This window comes from Onychostoma macrolepis, chromosome 24 (genome assembly GCF_012432095.1).
Source record: "Onychostoma macrolepis isolate SWU-2019 chromosome 24, ASM1243209v1, whole genome shotgun sequence".
Taxonomy (NCBI): Eukaryota; Metazoa; Chordata; class Actinopteri; order Cypriniformes; family Cyprinidae; genus Onychostoma; species Onychostoma macrolepis.
Genome location: NC_081178.1, coordinates 16,336,934 through 16,356,692, shown reverse-complemented (window position 1 = coordinate 16,356,692; position 19,759 = coordinate 16,336,934). Strand labels below are relative to the sequence as shown.

The 19,759-nt window shown below is 36.1% G+C and overlaps 2 protein-coding genes across 2 annotated transcripts; one reads left to right on the top strand and one right to left on the bottom strand.

The window, feature by feature from the left end:
- Positions 1–1,106: 1,106 nt before the first annotated feature.
- Positions 1,107–15,410, bottom strand: tm9sf1 (transmembrane 9 superfamily member 1). Its single transcript, XM_058765871.1, has 10 exons — positions 15,342–15,410; positions 14,992–15,181; positions 10,190–10,410; positions 9,944–10,075; positions 9,439–9,561; positions 7,477–7,829; positions 5,482–5,636; positions 4,236–4,421; positions 3,701–3,974; positions 1,107–2,342 (listed from the first exon to the last, which is right to left on the bottom strand). Exons 3-10 carry the CDS (start codon positions 10,400–10,402, stop codon positions 1,949–1,951), a joined length of 1,830 nt encoding a protein of 609 aa, XP_058621854.1. The 5' UTR covers positions 10,403–10,410; positions 14,992–15,181; positions 15,342–15,410; the 3' UTR covers positions 1,107–1,948.
- A 28-nt stretch (positions 15,411–15,438) lies between these two features.
- On the top strand, positions 15,439–19,316 carry fen1 (flap structure-specific endonuclease 1). The gene is made up of 12 exons (XM_058765872.1): positions 15,439–15,574; positions 15,832–15,939; positions 16,044–16,146; positions 16,297–16,399; positions 17,171–17,234; positions 17,313–17,422; positions 17,506–17,642; positions 17,763–17,829; positions 17,939–18,070; positions 18,494–18,645; positions 18,769–18,883; positions 19,065–19,316. Exons 2-12 carry the CDS (start codon positions 15,858–15,860, stop codon positions 19,140–19,142), a joined length of 1,143 nt encoding a protein of 380 aa, XP_058621855.1. The 5' UTR covers positions 15,439–15,574; positions 15,832–15,857; the 3' UTR covers positions 19,143–19,316.
- The last annotated feature ends 443 nt before the right edge of the window (positions 19,317–19,759 follow it).

The following is a 19,759-nucleotide window of genomic DNA, read 5'->3' as shown; positions in this document are numbered from 1 at the left end:
TCTCTTTCCTGAGGTGAATGTTGTCACATGACCAACTAATTTATAGTATGCTATTCCTAATAGTTTTTCTTGTTAATAATTGAGCTTTACCAGTTACCACAAATTTAAAAATAAACATGAGTTTTATGGCATTTGCAGAATCAAAACAGAAGTTGCTTTTGAAGTTAGCGAGGGTGCTCTATCCTTAATGCACATCTAGTTTGGCACACAGCCTGAAGATGGTGACATTACTATAGAAAAGTAAAGCCGAAATATCCCACACATGGCCACTGTCATCTTGTACCGATGATGTAATTTGGAGTCCCGAGTCTCTGCAGTAATGATCATGAGTTGGACCTGCAGGCTGCACTATCAAAATCCCACCCATGGCGTCTCCATGTGATGATGCAGAAGGGCACTTCAAAAAACAGTTTGGTCCCCTACACCCTTCAACACTTCGAAGCTCTCACTCCGGAGGGTAAACCCTTTGAAGGGGTTGAGGCATGGGGTGAGCCCTTCCGAATGGAACGCAGGGATATTTTTGTTCCATAGATTGCAATTTTGGGGGTGAATCCCACATTTATATGCGGATGTCACTCTCAAAACTTTGCGACGTGTATGTGGTCGTTGGCCCTTTTAGCAGCATGAACAAAACATTGAAATTCTTTATTGTTTACATATAGGCAAGAATGCTCACGAAGAGTGCTCCCTTCATGATTAAAAAGCTGACACCACTTTAATAAATTCATGGCGATCTGACGATGAAGTTGTCTCCACTGCATGCTGAATTTCTTCTTTACATCGTGACGGTTACAATTAAAGAGAGGATTCATGAGCATACAGAACTCCGTAATAAAAAATCTCTGGCGTTTCGATCATTGAGTGGATACTAACTTAAATGCCTCTGATTGGCCATTGCGTTCAAGAAATCAAGAGATATGTCTGTGGTTATAGAGAGATATGTTTGGTTATATTGCTCAATGTTATATTGATATTATAGTGGGTACAGTTTGTTACTTTCCACTGTATTTTTGATCAAATAAATAGAGCCGTGGTTAAAGAGACTTTCAAAAACATTAAACTTTTTAACAATAGTGTGTAAGAACGTACGTCAGAAGGGCAAGACATTTCTGAGAGTGAGCTTGAAATCAATTCACACAGCCATTTTCAATAGACACCACCGTCGTTGCATTTTACCCACATTTATTTCTCTTACCGTAATAAAAGTGACTTTATTGAAAACAGTATATTTACATTGCAACAGATCACAGTTGATGGCGACTTTAGAGCATGGTATTGCTTCCATAATTCTTCATTTCTTCAGTTTGCTCGTGTTAAACCTTCCCTCCAAAACTACTCTTTTGGTCAAAATGTGTATACTGCACACTCTGAAAACAATATGACACATCTCTTTACCTCAAAGATTATAATATCCTTCCATATAACCAACATCCACCTGTAATCATCATGTAAACCCACCTACAGTACATATAAGTGCTTCATATCCTCAAAGGTCTTATGAAACATAAGTATGAAGGCCTCTGATTCTTTCCCCTTATGTTTTGAAACTGACATTTAATAATTTTAGTCATATTCACTACATAAACAAAATCCAAGATGGAACTTTCAAGTCTTGGATACTTGGTAAGCAACATTTGAAGTATGAAAAGCCGTTCCATTCAGCACAAACGATCCAAAATGACTCTCAAATACATCTGTATTTGATGTGCATATATAATCTAGCAACTATATATCTATGTGAATTAAGTATCAGGGTGTTGGTGAGCAAAATAATTAAATTAGTCTTTAGTCAGTCACATTGTCTGTTCCCTATTCCTTTAAAGATTGGCATCAATAGTTTTGATAGTTTAATATACTTCAGCAACACAAAACCTGCTCATGCAGGGCTCCTTGAGGACCTGGTCCATGAGTCTCTTCCCCATGTGAGGAAACTTGAGGGGAAACAAACTCAGTCCATTTTAAGGCTACGGTAGATGTAACGAATAAAAGCCAAAGAAGCCCAGAAGGAGACCGTTCCCAGCATGAGCGAGAAAACAAATGCAGTGAGCAAAGAATATCCGAAGAATTCGACGCTCTGTACAAGGCCGCTCATGTTGGAGCGATTGTGGTAGTAGAAGAGTGAGTAAACAAATATAAAGATGCCAGTGGAGCCGGTGCTAAGTACACTTCTCCACCACCAGCGGTAGTCCTCGCCTGAGAGCAGGAAGTAGGTGAGGGCCACAGAGATGCAGGCGCCCACCGAGAGCAGGATGGCAAACACGCACAACAGAATGCCGTAGAGTGTGTAGTGTTCACGACCCCACGCGGTGGCAAAGATGTAGTACAGTTCTACTGAGATGGCACTGCAAAGTCAAGCGGAAAAAACAGATGTGAAAGAAAGAGTGAGTAATATAATATAAAAAAAGATTTTTTATATTTATATAAAATCAAACCAAGAATTATTCAGATATAATTTTTTATGTTTTTTTTTACTAGTGGGTGCAGGACACTATAGTTCATTTATGTAAGTGAGGATAGCAAAATAAAGTAAACTGACATATTATACCCCAAAATTCTTCATACAATGGACTACCAGTAAAATTGATTAAAAAAAAAAACATGTTTTGCTTAAGTGTTTTTTTCTTTAATTGCTAATGCGACCTTTTTACACCACAGCCTGAACAAAATTAAGCATTGCTTGGTAATTGGTTGAATCTAATTGTGTACTTAAATTTAATAGCTGAATAATTTTTGGTCCATTGTAATCCATTACATACCTTTCTATCAAAGTTATCTGACATTATCAAGATGAATTTGTTCTGACACAGTTTAACTCGGAGTTCTTGTCTTATTTTATTACAATTTTCTAAACTATAGCGAAAAAACTGTGATAATGTAAAAAAATGTTGAAGGTGTCTGGATAAATTTTGGTTTGACTGTATTTCTATTATAAAAATATTTTTAAACAATAGATTATATATAACAGCATACAACAGAAGCGGGATTAATATAATATAATATAATACACACTGACACATTTTTCAACATATATTATTGTAAGTCTCTTACATAATTTATAAAAAATGTTTTCTCATGTAATATTATGTTGAAATATTTATTATTTATATTAAATGTATAATTATATATGAAAAACCTTTAAAATATATATTTACTTGCATGTTTTAAAAAACGTATAATATATAATTAATATTATTTTATGATATTAATTATATATTAATATTAACATAATATTTAATATATAATGCATATGGTTAAAAATTATATTATATATATATATATATATATATATATATATATATATATATATATATATACATACACACACATACATAATGGTATATATAAAATATATTTTAAATTTAATACGCTTTCTTACATATTTTAAAAATGTCTTATTTTCTATTATATACATACATACTGTGTGTATATATATATTTTAATATAATATAGAAATTTAAAATATGTATCTTATGTAAGAAAACAATATAATTTTTCAAAAGTTCATATATAATAAATTCTATTAAATATAAAACTATATTATATATATTAATGTTTTTTTTTTACATAATGTAATACAGTATATAGTGTTTTCAATCCTTAAAACACACACACACACTTTAAGAGAGATTTTTTTGGACTGATTTATTAAAGAAAAGATTCCATTGTCTGGAAACCTTCTGCAGAGATTCACAGCTCTTACCTGAAAGGCAGGAAGCCTCCGATGGCCATGTGCACAGCCATGTGTTTGTACCAGGGCTGCTGGGGGATCTGGCGAGGTATGTTACGCGTGCGACACGGAGCCTGGAAGTTGCCTGCTCTGTTCTTTCCAACAATTCCACCAATAACGGTGAGAGGGAACCCCACCAGCACCCAGGCACCAAGCAGCAGAAGCACGGTGGTGGCAGGCAGGGCCTGAGTCGATCCACTCCACCAGTGAACAGAGTTCACCACACTCCAGGTGAAAAAGAGAGGAGCTAAACGCATCAGAGAGAGAGAGAGAGAGAGAAACGAGAAAGACAAAGAGCAGCAGTGAGTGGGCAAAAAGTCAGTTACTTCTACTTTCGAAAACGTAATTATGACAGGCTGTATTTTCAATAAAATACTAGCATGCTGTACAGTATGTACAATGAGTCAGGTAAGAGATTAACCTTTAAAATTAAAATACTCCAGAAATGAAAAAATTCAGTACCCCATTCTATCTATATGAACAGATGCAGAAGGCTGTTGTGTCTCACCAGAGAAGAGCGCAGAGGTGAGGATAATATTCCAGACCCAGCGCTGGCCCTGAATCTGTGTGTAGAAGCTGCAGGAACAGTAACCTGACACACAGCTGGTCAGAGCGTACAATACAATCGCTGCTGAGTTTATGGCACCATGACGATGGACATTAAACATCCCCAGCAGTGCCATGACAATGATTCCTTAAGAAAGCAGGAAAGAGGATCCAGAAGGTCAGTGTGTTACCTGAAGGTCACGTTCTTCCTATCTGCAACTCTCTTCTCATTTTCATCCCAATTCTCAACAACTTCCCCCTCTCAGTTCAAATATTTAAGCACTTCATTGCTACAATTGTTTTAGACAAAATATCGCAAGATCATCTAAACAAATATGACCCTGGAGCACAAAACCAGTCTTAAGTAGCACGGGTATATTTGTAGCAATAGCCAACAATATATTTTATGGGTCAAAATTATTGATTTTTCTTTTATGCCGAGAATCATTAGGATATCAAGTAAAGAACATGTTCCATGAAGATATTTTGAAAATTTCCTACCGTAAATATATCAAAACTTAATTTTTATCAGTAAAATGCGTTGCTAAGGACTTACAACTGGTTTTGTGGTCAAGGGTGACAAATAACAGAAAAGTAGTGACAGAGAAAACAACATAAAATATGATTTTATTATTAAAAGGGGTCATGAACTTCCTTTTTTATTTTTTTAGGTCCACTTATAAAGTTATTAAGATTTTTACATCCAAAAAACAAAACATAATAATTTAGAAGTAATAGGCTATTTTCTGTCCTTTTCTGACCACTTCATTTGAATAGGTGTGGCAGATTGTAGACTCGGAAGTAAATCCTTCACAGTTGGACGCTTATGAATAAATGCATAAATACTCAGTACATATCAACTAACGACTAATGCGAGAGTTTTGACTTCTGAAACTTAAAGGATGTTTTTAATAGTACAATGACCTCTTACATGTCAAAAGATCAAGGACATTTTGATTTCTCAGTTCATGACCACTTTAATATGATTAAAAGTAAAATTATTTAAAATTACTACAACTTCATTAATAATATGATTAACAATACAATCATTATTATGTAGTATTACATTATATTATTTAAGAGTTGAACATTTGTATTAGTAAAGTTTTAAAATGGAGATGCAATTCTGAAATATTCAAATAACCCAAATCTTCAAATAGTTTGCCCATGTGAAAATTTGTGTTTATTTTTAATATATAATGTCATACCTGTGGCCAGAGTCAGAAACTGCGCCCCGACCCCTAGTACAGCACACAGGAGGCTCTTATACGGCGGGAAGCGAAAGACATCCGTGTGGATGATTTTCCATCCGTTATCCCCCTGATCCAGGTCATCACAGCTGCCATCTTCCTCCACGTTATACCTGTACACACATACAGCGACGGTGTTTGATCAGACCGTTGTTCATTAACGATTTCTGTGTAATGGGTGCTGATCCCTCCTCTTCTCCTAATCGGATAATAATTTATTGTAAAAAATACTTACTATGACTATGACTTATTATGAGAAGAAATTAAACAAAATTAACAAAACAACAATTAAAGGCAACAGTTACACAACTATTCAAAAGTTTGGAGTCGGTAAGATTTAAAAAAAAGAAATGAATACTTTTGATGATAATAATATAAAAATATAAGTAAGAAGTCAAAGAAATGCTTCTTGACCACCAAATCAGCATATTAGAATGTGACTAGAATAATGGCTGCTAAAAATTCAGCTTTCCCATCACAGATAGAAATTACACTGTAAACATCTTCAAATAGTAAAGTTATTTAAAATTATAACAATATTTCACAAAATTATTGTTCACTGTATTTTTAATCAAATAATTGCAACCTTTGTGAGAATAAGAGACTGCTTTCAAAAACAATGAAAAAAATAAACTTTCGAACGGTAGTGTTCTAGAAAAACTGCTTGAGAATTTACTCAATGTAATAAATGTAATTCAGCTCAGCACATTTCATTCAACTAAAGACTTAACTCAACCTCATTAGATCTCCTGGAAACTTGTTTGTGTGCACATGTTGCTCAGGGAACAACACTCCCCGGGGCATCTAATGTGCTACTAATTGAATGCGTAATACACATGTAACATTTAACTCACTATAAATTAGTTTAATTAAGCACAATGTGTTTACAATGTAAAAAAAAAAATTGAATACATGATGAGCCATCAATTCCACCTTTAACAGTTTCTTAAAGTGCCCCTATTAAGGATTTTTGAAAATTACCTTTCATACCTTTAACACAGCTCTAAGTGAATGAAAATATCCCGCAAAGTTTAAAATCTGAAAGTGTGCCGTGTATAAAGTTATTGTCTCTCAAAAGAAAGAGTCGACTCTGAATCACCGAAACGAGTCGTTTTTAAAATGAATCTTAAGCCGTTTCATGTTGACGTCAAAATTAAACATTAGCATATTGCTCGCCCACTTGTTGCCGCTTTTGGAGCGTTAAAAATAGCCGTTTCCCTGGTTACGGCTGTACACAAAGCAGCACTGCACTCTGCTTTAAATGAAATCGACCAATCGGACCAATCACCGCAGATTAGTGTCATGCAAAGGAGGGGTTTGGAAAAATGAATCGTAGAGCGAATCGTTTGGGAGTTGTTGAGCAAATAAGTTAAAAATAAATGCATATTATAAGAAAATGAAAGTGTTTTTTGACCTTGCATGCATGTCAACCTGTTGTTGGGGACTCCCAAAACCAAAATATGAACCTTTCATAACCCATAAGAGAGGCACTTTAATTGACACTTAAATAAAACGACACCGACAGCAATATGATAAAAGACAATGTTCAATAATAAGTTACATTCATTAATATTAATTAGAGAGTTAAGAGTTAGTTAAACATTTCCACCAATAACAATAACTATATCAGCACCCACACAAACTTTTTGTTGCTCAAATCCAGTGGATCCTGTTTAACTGTCAATGTTTTTCTTGTTCATCAGCTGGAAAAAACTGTTCTGAAAGTGATTCCCATTTTATCGTTCCTCTATGTCGTTATCTTTACTGCTTGTAATGTGGACATCCCTATTCTCATAGAATTACAATTTATAGATATCGCATTTGGTGTGAACAGCCTTAACAGGCTGTTTACGGATGCCAAGCAAAATAACAACTTGTAAATACCCATGTGTTCAAGCGACCTGTTTGGAAACTAAATTACTATCAAAAACGTGACGTCAGATACACCCTCACCTGGCGAAGTCATTCTTCAGCACCCTCATGAGGATGATGATGACGAAGCCCAGCAGCAGCACCACCAGCACTAGAGAGTTGATGATGGACAGCCAGTGGATCTCCAGAGTCTTAGGAAAGAAGGAATAGTCTCTAAGGCGCTCCGCCCTGCGTGAATGGGGCAAAGTACTCTCAAACCAGCGCACGCTGTAGGTGTGAGTGACCGTCAGACCACCGCTGCTGACACCATGGCCTGCCCCTCCCCCGCCTTCCTCCAATGGCTCCGGCTTCACGTCCTTCACGGATACATTGGCGAAGATCACAGAGTCACCGTTGTACTCTATATTGAAGTCCAAGTGTGTCCACAACCCAACCTGTTGTACAAAAATAGTGAATAAAACAGGGTTATTACAGTTAACTAAAACCATAAAAAACATTTTTTGTTACTTGAAATAAAATAAAATATAAAAAAACCCTTAAAACTTATCCCAATTTAGCTAGTTCCCAAGGAAACATTTCTCATTCTCATTTAGTTTAACTTGATGTACTAAAATGAATAACTCTAAAACTGAAATAAAAATAGTAAAAACTATGTACACATATTTTAAAAAGAAACTTAATAAAAGTTAAAAACACAAAATACTAAAACTTTAACAAACATATATATATATATATATATATATATATATATATATACATATTTATATTTATATTTATGCCATGGTCTGTCTGAATACTCGATTCTGATTGGCTGGCAGGTGTTGATTTAAATTTGTTGAACTGCACAGGTAGTTCCAGGTCAGTTTAATCACGTTCTATATTAATGCGCTTCCTATAAACATTGGTAACCATAGTAACATACAGTGACAGTTTAATAGTAATACAGACGAAAATAACCATCATTTTTATCGTTCCGGTCAAATATTGCAGCGCAAATATTATTAACATCTTTAATATGTGAATGCTGGCAAATGACCATGGTATAAACGGGATAATCAACGGCTAGCTGTGCATTAAACGCTGTGCCTCGGGTGGTTCTTCGCCTCCACGTCGTGCATTCAAATCGTTTAATGCACAGCTAGCCATTGATTATCCCTTACATATACACACACACATACTTTTTTATTAATTAATTCAATAAACCTAACAAACCTATAATAGTGTCTGATTGATACTAAAATAACACTGGGATGAATCATGATGATTTATTCAATAAATTAGCAAATATCAAAATAGCACACAGCAGCCCCAAAAAGATCTCGGACACTTGTACACATTTAATATTTTATAAACTCTAATACACACTACTATTCAAAAGTTTATTTTTTTTTTACTGCTTTTGAATAAAATCTCTTATGCCTAACAAGATTTATTTGATCAAAAATACATTATAACAGTAATATTGTGAAATATTATTGCAATTTAAACTAATTGCTTTCTATTTTAATATGTTTTTACTTGAAATGTTTATTCCTGTAATGCAAAGTTGAATTTTCAGCAGCCATTACTCCAGCGTTCAGTGTCACATGATCCTTCAGAAATCATGCTAATATGCTGATTTGCTGCTCGAGAAACATTTATTATTATCAATGTTGAAAATAGCTGTGCTGCCTAATATTTTTGTGGAGACTGTGATAATTGTTTTAATAACAAGATTCTTGTATGAGCAGAAAGTTCTAAAGAACAGAATTGAACATTTTTGTAACATTATTAATGCCTTTACTGACACTTTTCATCAATTTAATGCATCCTTGCTGAATAAATGTAATAATTCAAAAACAAAAACAAATCTTACTGACATCAAACTTCTGAACATTAGTCTACAAAAATGTATGCATCTACATATTTAAAACTAACAACGTTTTTGGTAAAACACCACTTGTTTTGATATATTCTTCTCTAACGTAATGAAATTCACATATTTATATTTGTGCCAAAGTGTCTAAACAATTTTGTGTGACTGACAGAAACATAGAAAAAGACCTTGTGGCTGTGAGGCAGGAATCCACTCTCTTCCATGTATCCCACAAAACCCCAGATGGGAATGTCATCTAGGACAAACTCAAAGTAATACAGCTCCTCGATTGCCTCTCGCAACTGATCCACCTGTAGTTTAAAAAAATGAATAAAATATGAGACATCTGAAAGAATTCCATTCCCCTAAGTCTCTGCCGTTTCCTCTTTCATGACATGAAAATGTGCTAAATCCTGCCTGAGGAAATCTTGCTTCCTACAGAGTTTAGATCCAGCCCTTTAACACACCCTTCACCATCATTCTCTAATGAACCTGAAAACCTTGACTAGCTGGTTCAACCATGTTTGATTAGAGCTGGAGCAGGATGGAGAATCCTTGTCATAAATGCAAACAGTTCATTTTGCTCATCTTTTCCCATTCCAACTGCACAAATGAACGGACTACAATGTACACATGAGCAAAATCAAATCCCAAACATCTTTGCAATTTTTGCAAATAAGATTGAATTGCTACCTCTTTCTCGGAGAGAGTGAGCTTGCATAGCGTCTGTCTCTCAGTGTTTTCCTTGAAGTGAATGTTGTAAAGAGATTCAGCCATGCGGTCTCCATCCAACACCTCTCCCAGACTCAAGGCTTTATGACGGACCTGCAAACATGTCAATATGATAGTTAATCATAACAACTTGTATAGCACCATAAGGTAATAAAGCAAGCACACTAAAAGATCCAGATAACACTGAATAGTGCAGTGCACACTCACCTCTTTAGGTCTACAGACTGGCAGGGTGTAATAGTGATAGGTTTCCTGGGGGTTATGATACGGACCAACTTTGTTAACGTACAGGATCACCGGATCGCCTTGCTTGTAACTGACTGCCCAGCCAAAGTGAGGCAGCAAGCACAGGACCAGCACACAGAGCCTCATGGATCGACCAGCGACGCACAGGCCTGAACACTCCAGTCTTGCTGTCATGACAACACCTGTCAGAGGGTAAATCAAGAATGCAAAAGGGATCAGCAACTATGCAAACAACAACAAAAAATGTACATAATTACTTTAAGTGGTTGACAGGTCCTGCGGTCTGACATGCTAGACTTTATCTAGAGCTTCTATTTTAATATATTGAAAAATATTGAAAAAACACAATCAGGATTTTTCATTTTGGGATGAACTATCCCTTTAAGATAAATGGTCACAGCATCTAAAATAAACATTTTCTCTTAATCACTTTTGTAAATGTAATAATTTAAGATTTTAGACTTCATATAAATTTGAACCTTGATTTAAAAAAAAAAGTGAATGAACATATATACACACACACACACACACACACACACACACACACACACACACACAGGTGCATCTCAATAAATTAGAATGTCGTGGAAAAGTTCATTTATTTCAGTAATTCAACTCAAATTGTGAAACTCGTGTATTAAATCAATTCAATGCACACAGACTGAAGTAGTTTAAGTCTTTGGTTCTTTTAATTGTGATGATTTTGGCTCACATGTAACAAAAACCCACCAATTCACTATCTCAACAAATTAGAATATGGTGACATGCCAATCAGCTAATCAACTCAAAGCACCTGCAAAGGTTTCCTGAGCCTTCAAAATGGTCTCTCAGTTTGGTTCACTAGGCTACACAATCATGGGGAAGACTGCTGATCTGACAGTTGTCCAGAAGACAATCATTGACACCCTTCACAAGGAGGGTAAGCCACAAACATTCATTGCCGAAGAAGCTGGCTGTTCACAGAGTGCTGTATCCAAGCATGTTAACAGAAAGTTGAGTGGAAGGAAAAAGTGTGGAAGAAAAAGATGCACAACCAACCGAGAGAAGCGCAGCCTTATGAGGATTGTCAAGCAAAATCGATTCAAGAATTTGGGTGAACTTCACAAGGAATGGACTGAGGCTGGGGTCAAGGCATCAAGAGCCACCACACACAGACGTGTCAAGGAATTTGGCTACAGTTGTCGTATTCCTCTTGTTAAGCCACTCCTGAACCACAGACAACGTCAGAGGCGTCTTACCTGGGCTAAGGAGAAGAAGAACTGGACTGTTGCCCAGTGGTCCAAAGTCCTCTTTTCAGATGAGAGCAAGTTTTGTATTTCATTTGGAAACCAAGGTCCTAGAGTCTGGAGGAAGGGTGGAGAAGCTCAAAGTTCAAGTTGCTTGAAGTCCAGTGTTAAGTTTCCACAGTCTGTGATGATTTGGGGTGCAATGTCATCTGCTGGTGTTGGTCCATTGTGTTTTTTGAAAACCAAAGTCACTGCACCCGTTTACCAAGAAATTTTGGAGCACTTCATGCTTCCTTCTGCTGACCAGCTTTTTAAAGATGCTGATTTCATTTTCCAGCAGGATTTGGCACCTGCCCACACTGCCAAAAGCACCAAAAGTTGGTTAAATGACCATGGTGTTGGTGTGCTTGACTGGCCAGCAAACTCACCAGACCTGAACCCCATAGAGAATCTATGGGTATTGTCAAGAGGAAAATGAGAAACAAGAGACCAAAAATGCAGATGAGCTGAAGGCCACTGTCAAAGAAACCTGGGCTTCCATACCACCTCAGCAGTGCCACAAACTGATCACCTCCATGCCACGCCGAATTGAGGCAGTAATTAAAGCAAAAGGAGCCCCTACCAAGTATTGAGTACATATACAGTAAATGAACATACTTTCCAGAAGGCCAACAATTCACTAAAAATGTGTTTTTATTGGTCTTATGAAATATTCTAATTTGTTGAGATCGTGAATTGGTGGGTTTTTGTTAAATGTGAGCCAAAATCATCACAATTAAAAGAACCAAAGACTTAAACTACTTAATTGAGATGCATCTGTGAATGAACATATATACACACACACACACACACACACACACACACACACACACACACACAGGTGCATCTCAATAAATTAGAATGTCGTGGAAAAGTTCATTTATTTCAGTAATTCAACTCAAATTGTGAAACTCGTGTATTAAATCAATTCAATGCACACAGACTGAAGTAGTTTAAGTCTTTGGTTCTTTTAATTGTGATGATTTTGGCTCACATGTAACAAAAACCCACCAATTCACGATCTCAACAAATTAGAATATGGTGACATGCCAATCAGCTAATCAACTCAAAGCACCTGCAAAGGTTTCCTGAGCCTTCAAAATGGTCTCTCAGTTTGGTTCACTAGGCTACACAATCATGGGGAAGACTGCTGATCTGACAGTTGTCCAGAAGACAATCATTGACACCCTTCACAAGGAGGGTAAGCCACAAACATTCATTGCCAAAGAAGCTGACTGTTCACAGAGTGCTGTATCCAAGCATGTTAACAGAAAGTTGAGTGGAAGGAAAAAGTGTGGAAGAAAAAGATGCACAACCAACCGAGAGAAGCGCAGCCTTATGAGGATTGTCAAGCAAAATCGATTCAAGAATTTGGGTGAACTTCACAAGGAATGGACTGAGGCTGGGGTCAAGGCATCAAGAGCCACCACACACAGACGTGTCAAGGAATTTGGCTACAGTTGTCGTATTCCTCTTGTTAAGCCACTCCTGAACCACAGACAACGTCAGAGGCGTCTTACCTGGGCTAAGGAGAAGAAGAACTGGACTGTTGCCCAGTGGTCCAAAGTCCTCTTTTCAGATGAGAGCAAGTTTTGTATTTCATTTGGAAACCAAGGTCCTAGAGTCTGGAGGAAGGGTGGAGAAGCTCAAAGTTCAAGTTGCTTGAAGTCCAGTGTTAAGTTTCCACAGTCTGTGATGATTTGGGGTGCAATGTCATCTGCTGGTGTTGGTCCATTGTGTTTTTTGAAAACCAAAGTCACTGCACCCGTTTACCAAGAAATTTTGGAGCACTTCATGCTTCCTTCTGCTGACCAGCTTTTTAAAGATGCTGATTTCATTTTCCAGCAAGATTTGGCACCTGCCCACACTGCCAAAAGCACCAGAAGTTGGTTAAATGACCATGGTGTTGGTGTGCTTGACTGGCCAGCAAACTCACCAGACCTGAACCCCATAGAGAATCTATGGGTATTGTCAAGAGGAAAATGAGAAACAAGAGACCAACAAATGCAGATGAGCTGAAGGCCACTGTCAAAGAAACCTGGGCTTCCATACCACCTCAGCAGTGCCACAAACTGATCACCTCCATGCCACCGAATTGAGGCAGTAATTAAAGCAAAAGGAGCCCCTACCAAGTATTGAGTACATATACAGTAAATGAACATACTTTCCAGAAGGCCAACAATTCACTAAAAATGTGTTTTTATTGGTCTTATGAAATATTCTAATTTGTTGAGATCGTGAATTGGTGGGTTTTTGTTAAATGTGAGCCAAAATCATCACAATTAAAAGAACCAAAGACTTAAACTACTTAATTGAGATGCATCTGCACGCACACACACACACACACACACACACACACACACACACACACACACACACACACACACACATATATATATATATATATATATATATATATATATATATATATATAGTGAATATACTATATGTTAGACTTGTACAACTTGGACATTTAAACTATTTTAAATGTCTAATTATTATTATTATTTATATATAATTTATGACTTCATAAAATGTAGTGACTACATTTTATTTATAAAAATTCAAACATTTTGGAAAATGTCAGGGTTAAAAAAAAAACTGATTTTATTTTGTAAAGAACTATCCCTTTAAGAGAAAATTGTCACAGCAGCACCTACAATAACTATGTAATTGTTATGTTGTTATATAAATGATTAAAACGGTAATCATAAAAAGAAGCATAAAACAACAAAATGTTAGCATAAAACATACATTTTATTTTGTACTTCTTTTTACGATTACTATTTTAATCGTTTATATAACAACATAACAATAAAATAATTATTGTAAGTGAAACATACAGGTAAATAAGTGAACAGTAATGTAAAAAAAATATAGCATTATATCAGAGTTACACTTTATATTAGAGAAACTTGTTACAGTGTTATTACATAAGCCCTGGGTTACACTTTTATTTTAAGGTGTCCTTATTACAGTGTAATTATACATTTAAGTGCGGAGTAATATTAATTTACAACATGTGCTTACTATATGGTTTGGCTTAGGGTTACTTCTATGTAATTAAGCATAATTTATTGTTATTATAATATTAAGTACATGTAACAAGGACACCTTAAAATAAATTGTTACTGCACTAAGTAACATAAATTAACAACAGTGTTGGAGTTTGGTTTAGTTGTTATGCATAATTAACCGATATTACTAAAGAAAGTACATACAACATATGTAACAAGGACACTGTAAAATAAAATGCTACTGAAATCAGATTTTGTTGAGTCTCCTAAAGCAAAAATAGAACCATCTTTACAACGTCTTCAGCTTAATTCAAATCAGTTTTGAGAAACCAAATAAACAGATATATATAGCTAGTATCTTTCAGACATAAACAAATGAGATACAAATCAATCAGTCTGTACTCTGATTTAAAAGCACTATAAGTCATCTTCGCCTGCTAAGATGCTTGAAATACTTCCGCATCAGAGAAATGCAACAGACCTGTTTCAGATGCTTCCTCGGATTCCTCAGAATCGCGTCTTTCTTTTCAAAATCCAGTCAACAGCAATTCCGTATGTGTAATATCATATCCGGACATTGCTAGGATTAGAAGATATCCAGTCTTTGCTTTTAGGTGATGAAACAGCCGAAAGGTCGAGATCAGCAGCGGCGCACAGCGAATCCACGTCACCTTAAAAATAAAAACACCCAAATCTTCCGGGGTGGGCGGGGCTACAACGCAACACCTGCATCTGCTTTGACAAGTCTCTGCATCATTAATTCACAGCTTTAAGTGTGATTTTAATGAGATAAAACGTTTATCGTGCATTTTAAGAGGTAAAAAGCATTACCGGGAAATTTCTTCGCTCTTGCCAGCCCTGACTAATCGATCGTGGTGCAAGTTCTGTTGTTCCTCCTTGCGAAGGCTGAACTAGACAATTTTGAGAAATCGATTCCATCATCTACGACAGGAATTCGACTATTTATGCCTGTATAAGATTTCGCGCGAAATTGACGACAATTTCTGGCGCGGTTGTGTTTGTGTCTATGACTGGAAAGCGAGAAGCTGAAACACATTTTATTGGTAAGCTTTTTTGTTTTTGCGTTTTACAGTTTGTGAAACGTTGGTGCAGATATGCGGTGCATGTATAAGCTGCTTTACACGCGCTTGAGGGTTTTTTAGCTTTGTTTTGATTCTTTAACGTTACGTTACCTTTGATGTATGAGCTGCTCCGTGTTTTTCTTTTTGTTTTGTTTTTTTTCTAATTTACTATTAACTGTGTTGGTCAACTTACTTGTTGCAGTTTATAATTTAGTTTTTATGGATTTTAATCCTTTCAGATTTCTGATAATAACAGTTTATCACAATGGGAATTCATGGACTTGCCAAGCTCATTGCAGATCACGCGCCTTCAGCTATCAAGGAACAAGACATTAAAAACTACTTTGGTAAGGCTTCTTATCATTTAAATAGTATTTATTTGATAATTGTTATTGTGAAACTCAAATGTAACGTGACTGTTTGATTTTCACATTTTTTTGCATGCTTGCAGGAAGGAAAATTGCTATTGATGCGTCCATGTGCATCTACCAGTTTTTAATCGCGGTTAGACAGGACGGTAATGTGTTGCAAAATGAAGATGGAGAGACTACTAGGTATGTAGAGTTGTCTACTATCATTTGTGCAAGTCTGCATGGAAACATGACAAGCTGATTGAGTTCAAAGTGTATACTTTGCTTTTCTAACCATGTGCCAGATTACATTTGCATGGTCATAATATTCACACAAGCTCTGTGTCTCCCCAGCCACCTCATGGGCATGTTCTACAGGACCATCCGAATGCTGGAGAGCGGCATCAAGCCGGTTTATGTGTTTGATGGGAAGCCACCTCAGCTGAAGTCAGGAGAGGTGCGTCAGAAACACACAGTCACTCTAATGGAATATTCTCAATTGAAATAAGCAGTGATTTGGACCTGCAAACAGCATTCATTAAATCACAACTTAAATGGATGTCATTTTACGTTTACAGCTAAAAAATAAAAAATGCAGCTGTGCTAGAAATTCACTGGCAGGATGGCATATTGGTGCAACTTATAGCCATATATTTTATTTACTGATGTAATGTTAATGCACCAAACTACTTGAACTACCAAAATCTGCTTTTTACTCTAAACTGTAATTATAAACACCAGTATTATAGAAAGCCACATAAAGAATGAGTTTGTCATAAGTGGCCAGTAAATAAAACCTGTCCATGACCTTGTATATCCTGGTGAGACAGTAACACTAAAATAATACAATAAACATTAACTAAATGACAAATGAAACAAGTCTTAATGAACATTACAGATAACAATAATAAGAGGAACCAATTATTTACACTAATCAACATTTGAAGTGGATCAAAACCTTTCATCAAAGTTGTCCTAAAACCAAAATGCGTTCTTGTCTTAGGACAACTTTGAACTTTTTTAAATCCATGTCAAATGTCGACTGTATATAAAATATAACCGTATGTGATGTCATTCAGGAATTTATGGGAATGTCCTTTTACAGTTTTTCTCTGTAAATTTTTAGCATATATGGTGAAGTAACTTGGTTAACTAACAGATGGTCTTTTTCTGTAAAAACATTTTCTGCAGTCTATATTAAGAGATGTTTTTATTTGAACCCCTACAGCTGGAAAAGAGAGGTGAGAGACGAGCAGAGGCTGAGAAACTTCTAGCTCAGGCGCAAGAAGCAGGTACAGATGCTTTCAAGACGACATGCTTTTTTGAAAATGATTCTTTAACATGGATCCTAATTCTAAGATTTCTCACAGGTGAACAGGAGAACATTGACAAGTTCAGTAAGCGACTAGTAAAGGTTACCAAACAACACAACGAGGAATGCAAGAAGTTACTTACTCTAATGGGAGTCCCTTACGTTGAGGTACTGCCACAGTCACTGACAGAAAACTGCGTAAAATTATCTTTTATTATGATATAACAAAATTGTATACCTTGCATGTTAAGGCTCCATGTGAGGCTGAGGCGAGCTGTGCTGCTCTGGTGAAATCAGGGAAGGTTTATGCCACAGCGACAGAAGATATGGACGGTCTGACATTTGGAACAACGGTCCTGTTGAGGCATCTAACAGCCAGTGAAGCAAAGTATGTATAGATGCGCTTAATATCTGAAATTATCTGTTTATGTAGACATTTGGATGTATTATAGTTATGGAGATTTGAGGGCTTGCAGAAATAATTGGATGTTTTTTTTTCCCATCGTAGAAAACTCCCAATCCAAGAATTTCATTTCAGTCGTATTCTACAGGAAATGGGTCTGACACATCAACAGGTAAGACCTTAGCTTTATTTCAGTCTTATCTTTTGTATACAAATATCTGCCCTATGATAGATGTGTCAGTTCTTTCTAATTGCTGTTTATGTTTGAATGTCTTCCTCAGTTTATTGACCTGTGTATCCTTCTTGGCTGTGACTACTGTGGCACTATAAAAGGAATCGGACCCAAGAGGGCCATTGACCTCATTAAACAACACAGCTCTATTGAAGAGATCCTTGAGAACATTGACCAAAATGTATGTTTATTTACACTGTTTAAAGGCATTTACTTACTGTCAAAATGTTGCAATTACATCCAAGTTCATGTACTTGCATAATTGTGCCCTCTAGTGGCGGCTAGTGTGTTGCTTAGTCAGAAAATAAATTTGGCCATATGGCAAGTAATTTAGTAATCCATAATTTAGTTTCATTATTTAATTTTGCACTTAATTTTTACTGTCTCTTGCATAATTGAAATATGTAGCTGTAATTTTTTTTAATTTGTAAGAAAAGATAATCCTGCCTCACTCTCGTTGCATTAAACAGTTTACTTAATTTTGCATCTTGGCTAAAATGCTAACCTAAACAAAGTTGTGTGCTCTAATTATAGCAGCCTTTAACCACTACCTCCTGTTTTAGATGGTCTTTACAATGTGACATTTTCTTGTTTTGTGTTGCAGAAGCACCCAGCTCCTGAGGACTGGCTGTATAAAGAGGCTCGGAGTCTCTTCTTGGAGCCTGAGGTCATTGAGGGCACCTCTGTTGATCTGAAGTGGAATGAACCTGACGAGGATGGACTGATTCAGTTCATGTGTGCTGAGAAACAGTTTAGGTACAAAGCAACCAAACCTATTGTGCTGTGAGAAGGAAAAAATAGAAAGGAAGTTGTTCTCTTGTATTTGTGGTTCTCGCAGCTGCAGAATGTTTTTCAGATGTTAAATTTGTGTGTTACCAGTGAGGATCGTATCCGTAACGGCTGTAAGAAGATCATGAAGAGTAGACAAGGGAGCACCCAGGGAAGACTGGACACATTCTTTACTGTAACAGGATCGATTTCCTCTAAGCGTAAGGTAGGAGGAAGTAATTACTAAAACTAACTGTTGTATAACTATATTGAAAATTAAGTACTCTGAAGAATAATACAGTCATGATTCATTTTATTGTAATTGTGTGTGGCTTTCTTCATTAAACGGTGATTTGGTTTATCTGTTTAAAGAAAAAAGGTAATTATTATTTTTTTTAATTATAAAGGAGCCTGAAATAAAGGGATCTGCTAAAAAGAAGCAGAAGACGAGTGCTACGCCAGGCAAGTTCAAGAAGGGCAAATGAAAGCGATTTCTAGAGGAGTTCAGAGCTTGTGTCATTATGTCAAACGCATTGTATTAAGGAACAAAACATGAGAACAGTTGCTTTCGTTATTTTAATAAACATGGGGAGAAAAATGTTTTAAATGCCCTATTTTCTGTTTCTATATTATCTTGAATAAAGATAAATATTTAATCACGTCAGAGTGTTTTGTTTTCATTTGGTTTGCTTGCAGAAACGCTGTCTGAATTAGACAGAGCACTTCTTTGTTTCAAAGTATCTAAATTGGCTGATTACCTGAATATTTTTTTGTTCCTGGCCATCTGTAACCACTATGCAACAACAGTTCATTATTTCAGAACGAGAATCATTAACTTAAATACTGAAGCCTCTCTGTTCTCTGCTGTTGGGCTGATAAACAGGTTTGCCCGAGGAAATACAACAGACCATTGTGTTTAAGGTAGGAAAAAAACTGTTGCATGATATTCTAGTGTTGATGTACAGAAATGATTTACATGAATTTAAATTGGTATTTTGGTAATTTGATAGTTTACATGTATGTTTTACAGACTTTGGTGACTGGTTCAGTTTAGTGTGGTAATATGGTAATGCTTCACATGTTGAAAGCACACGTTGGAACT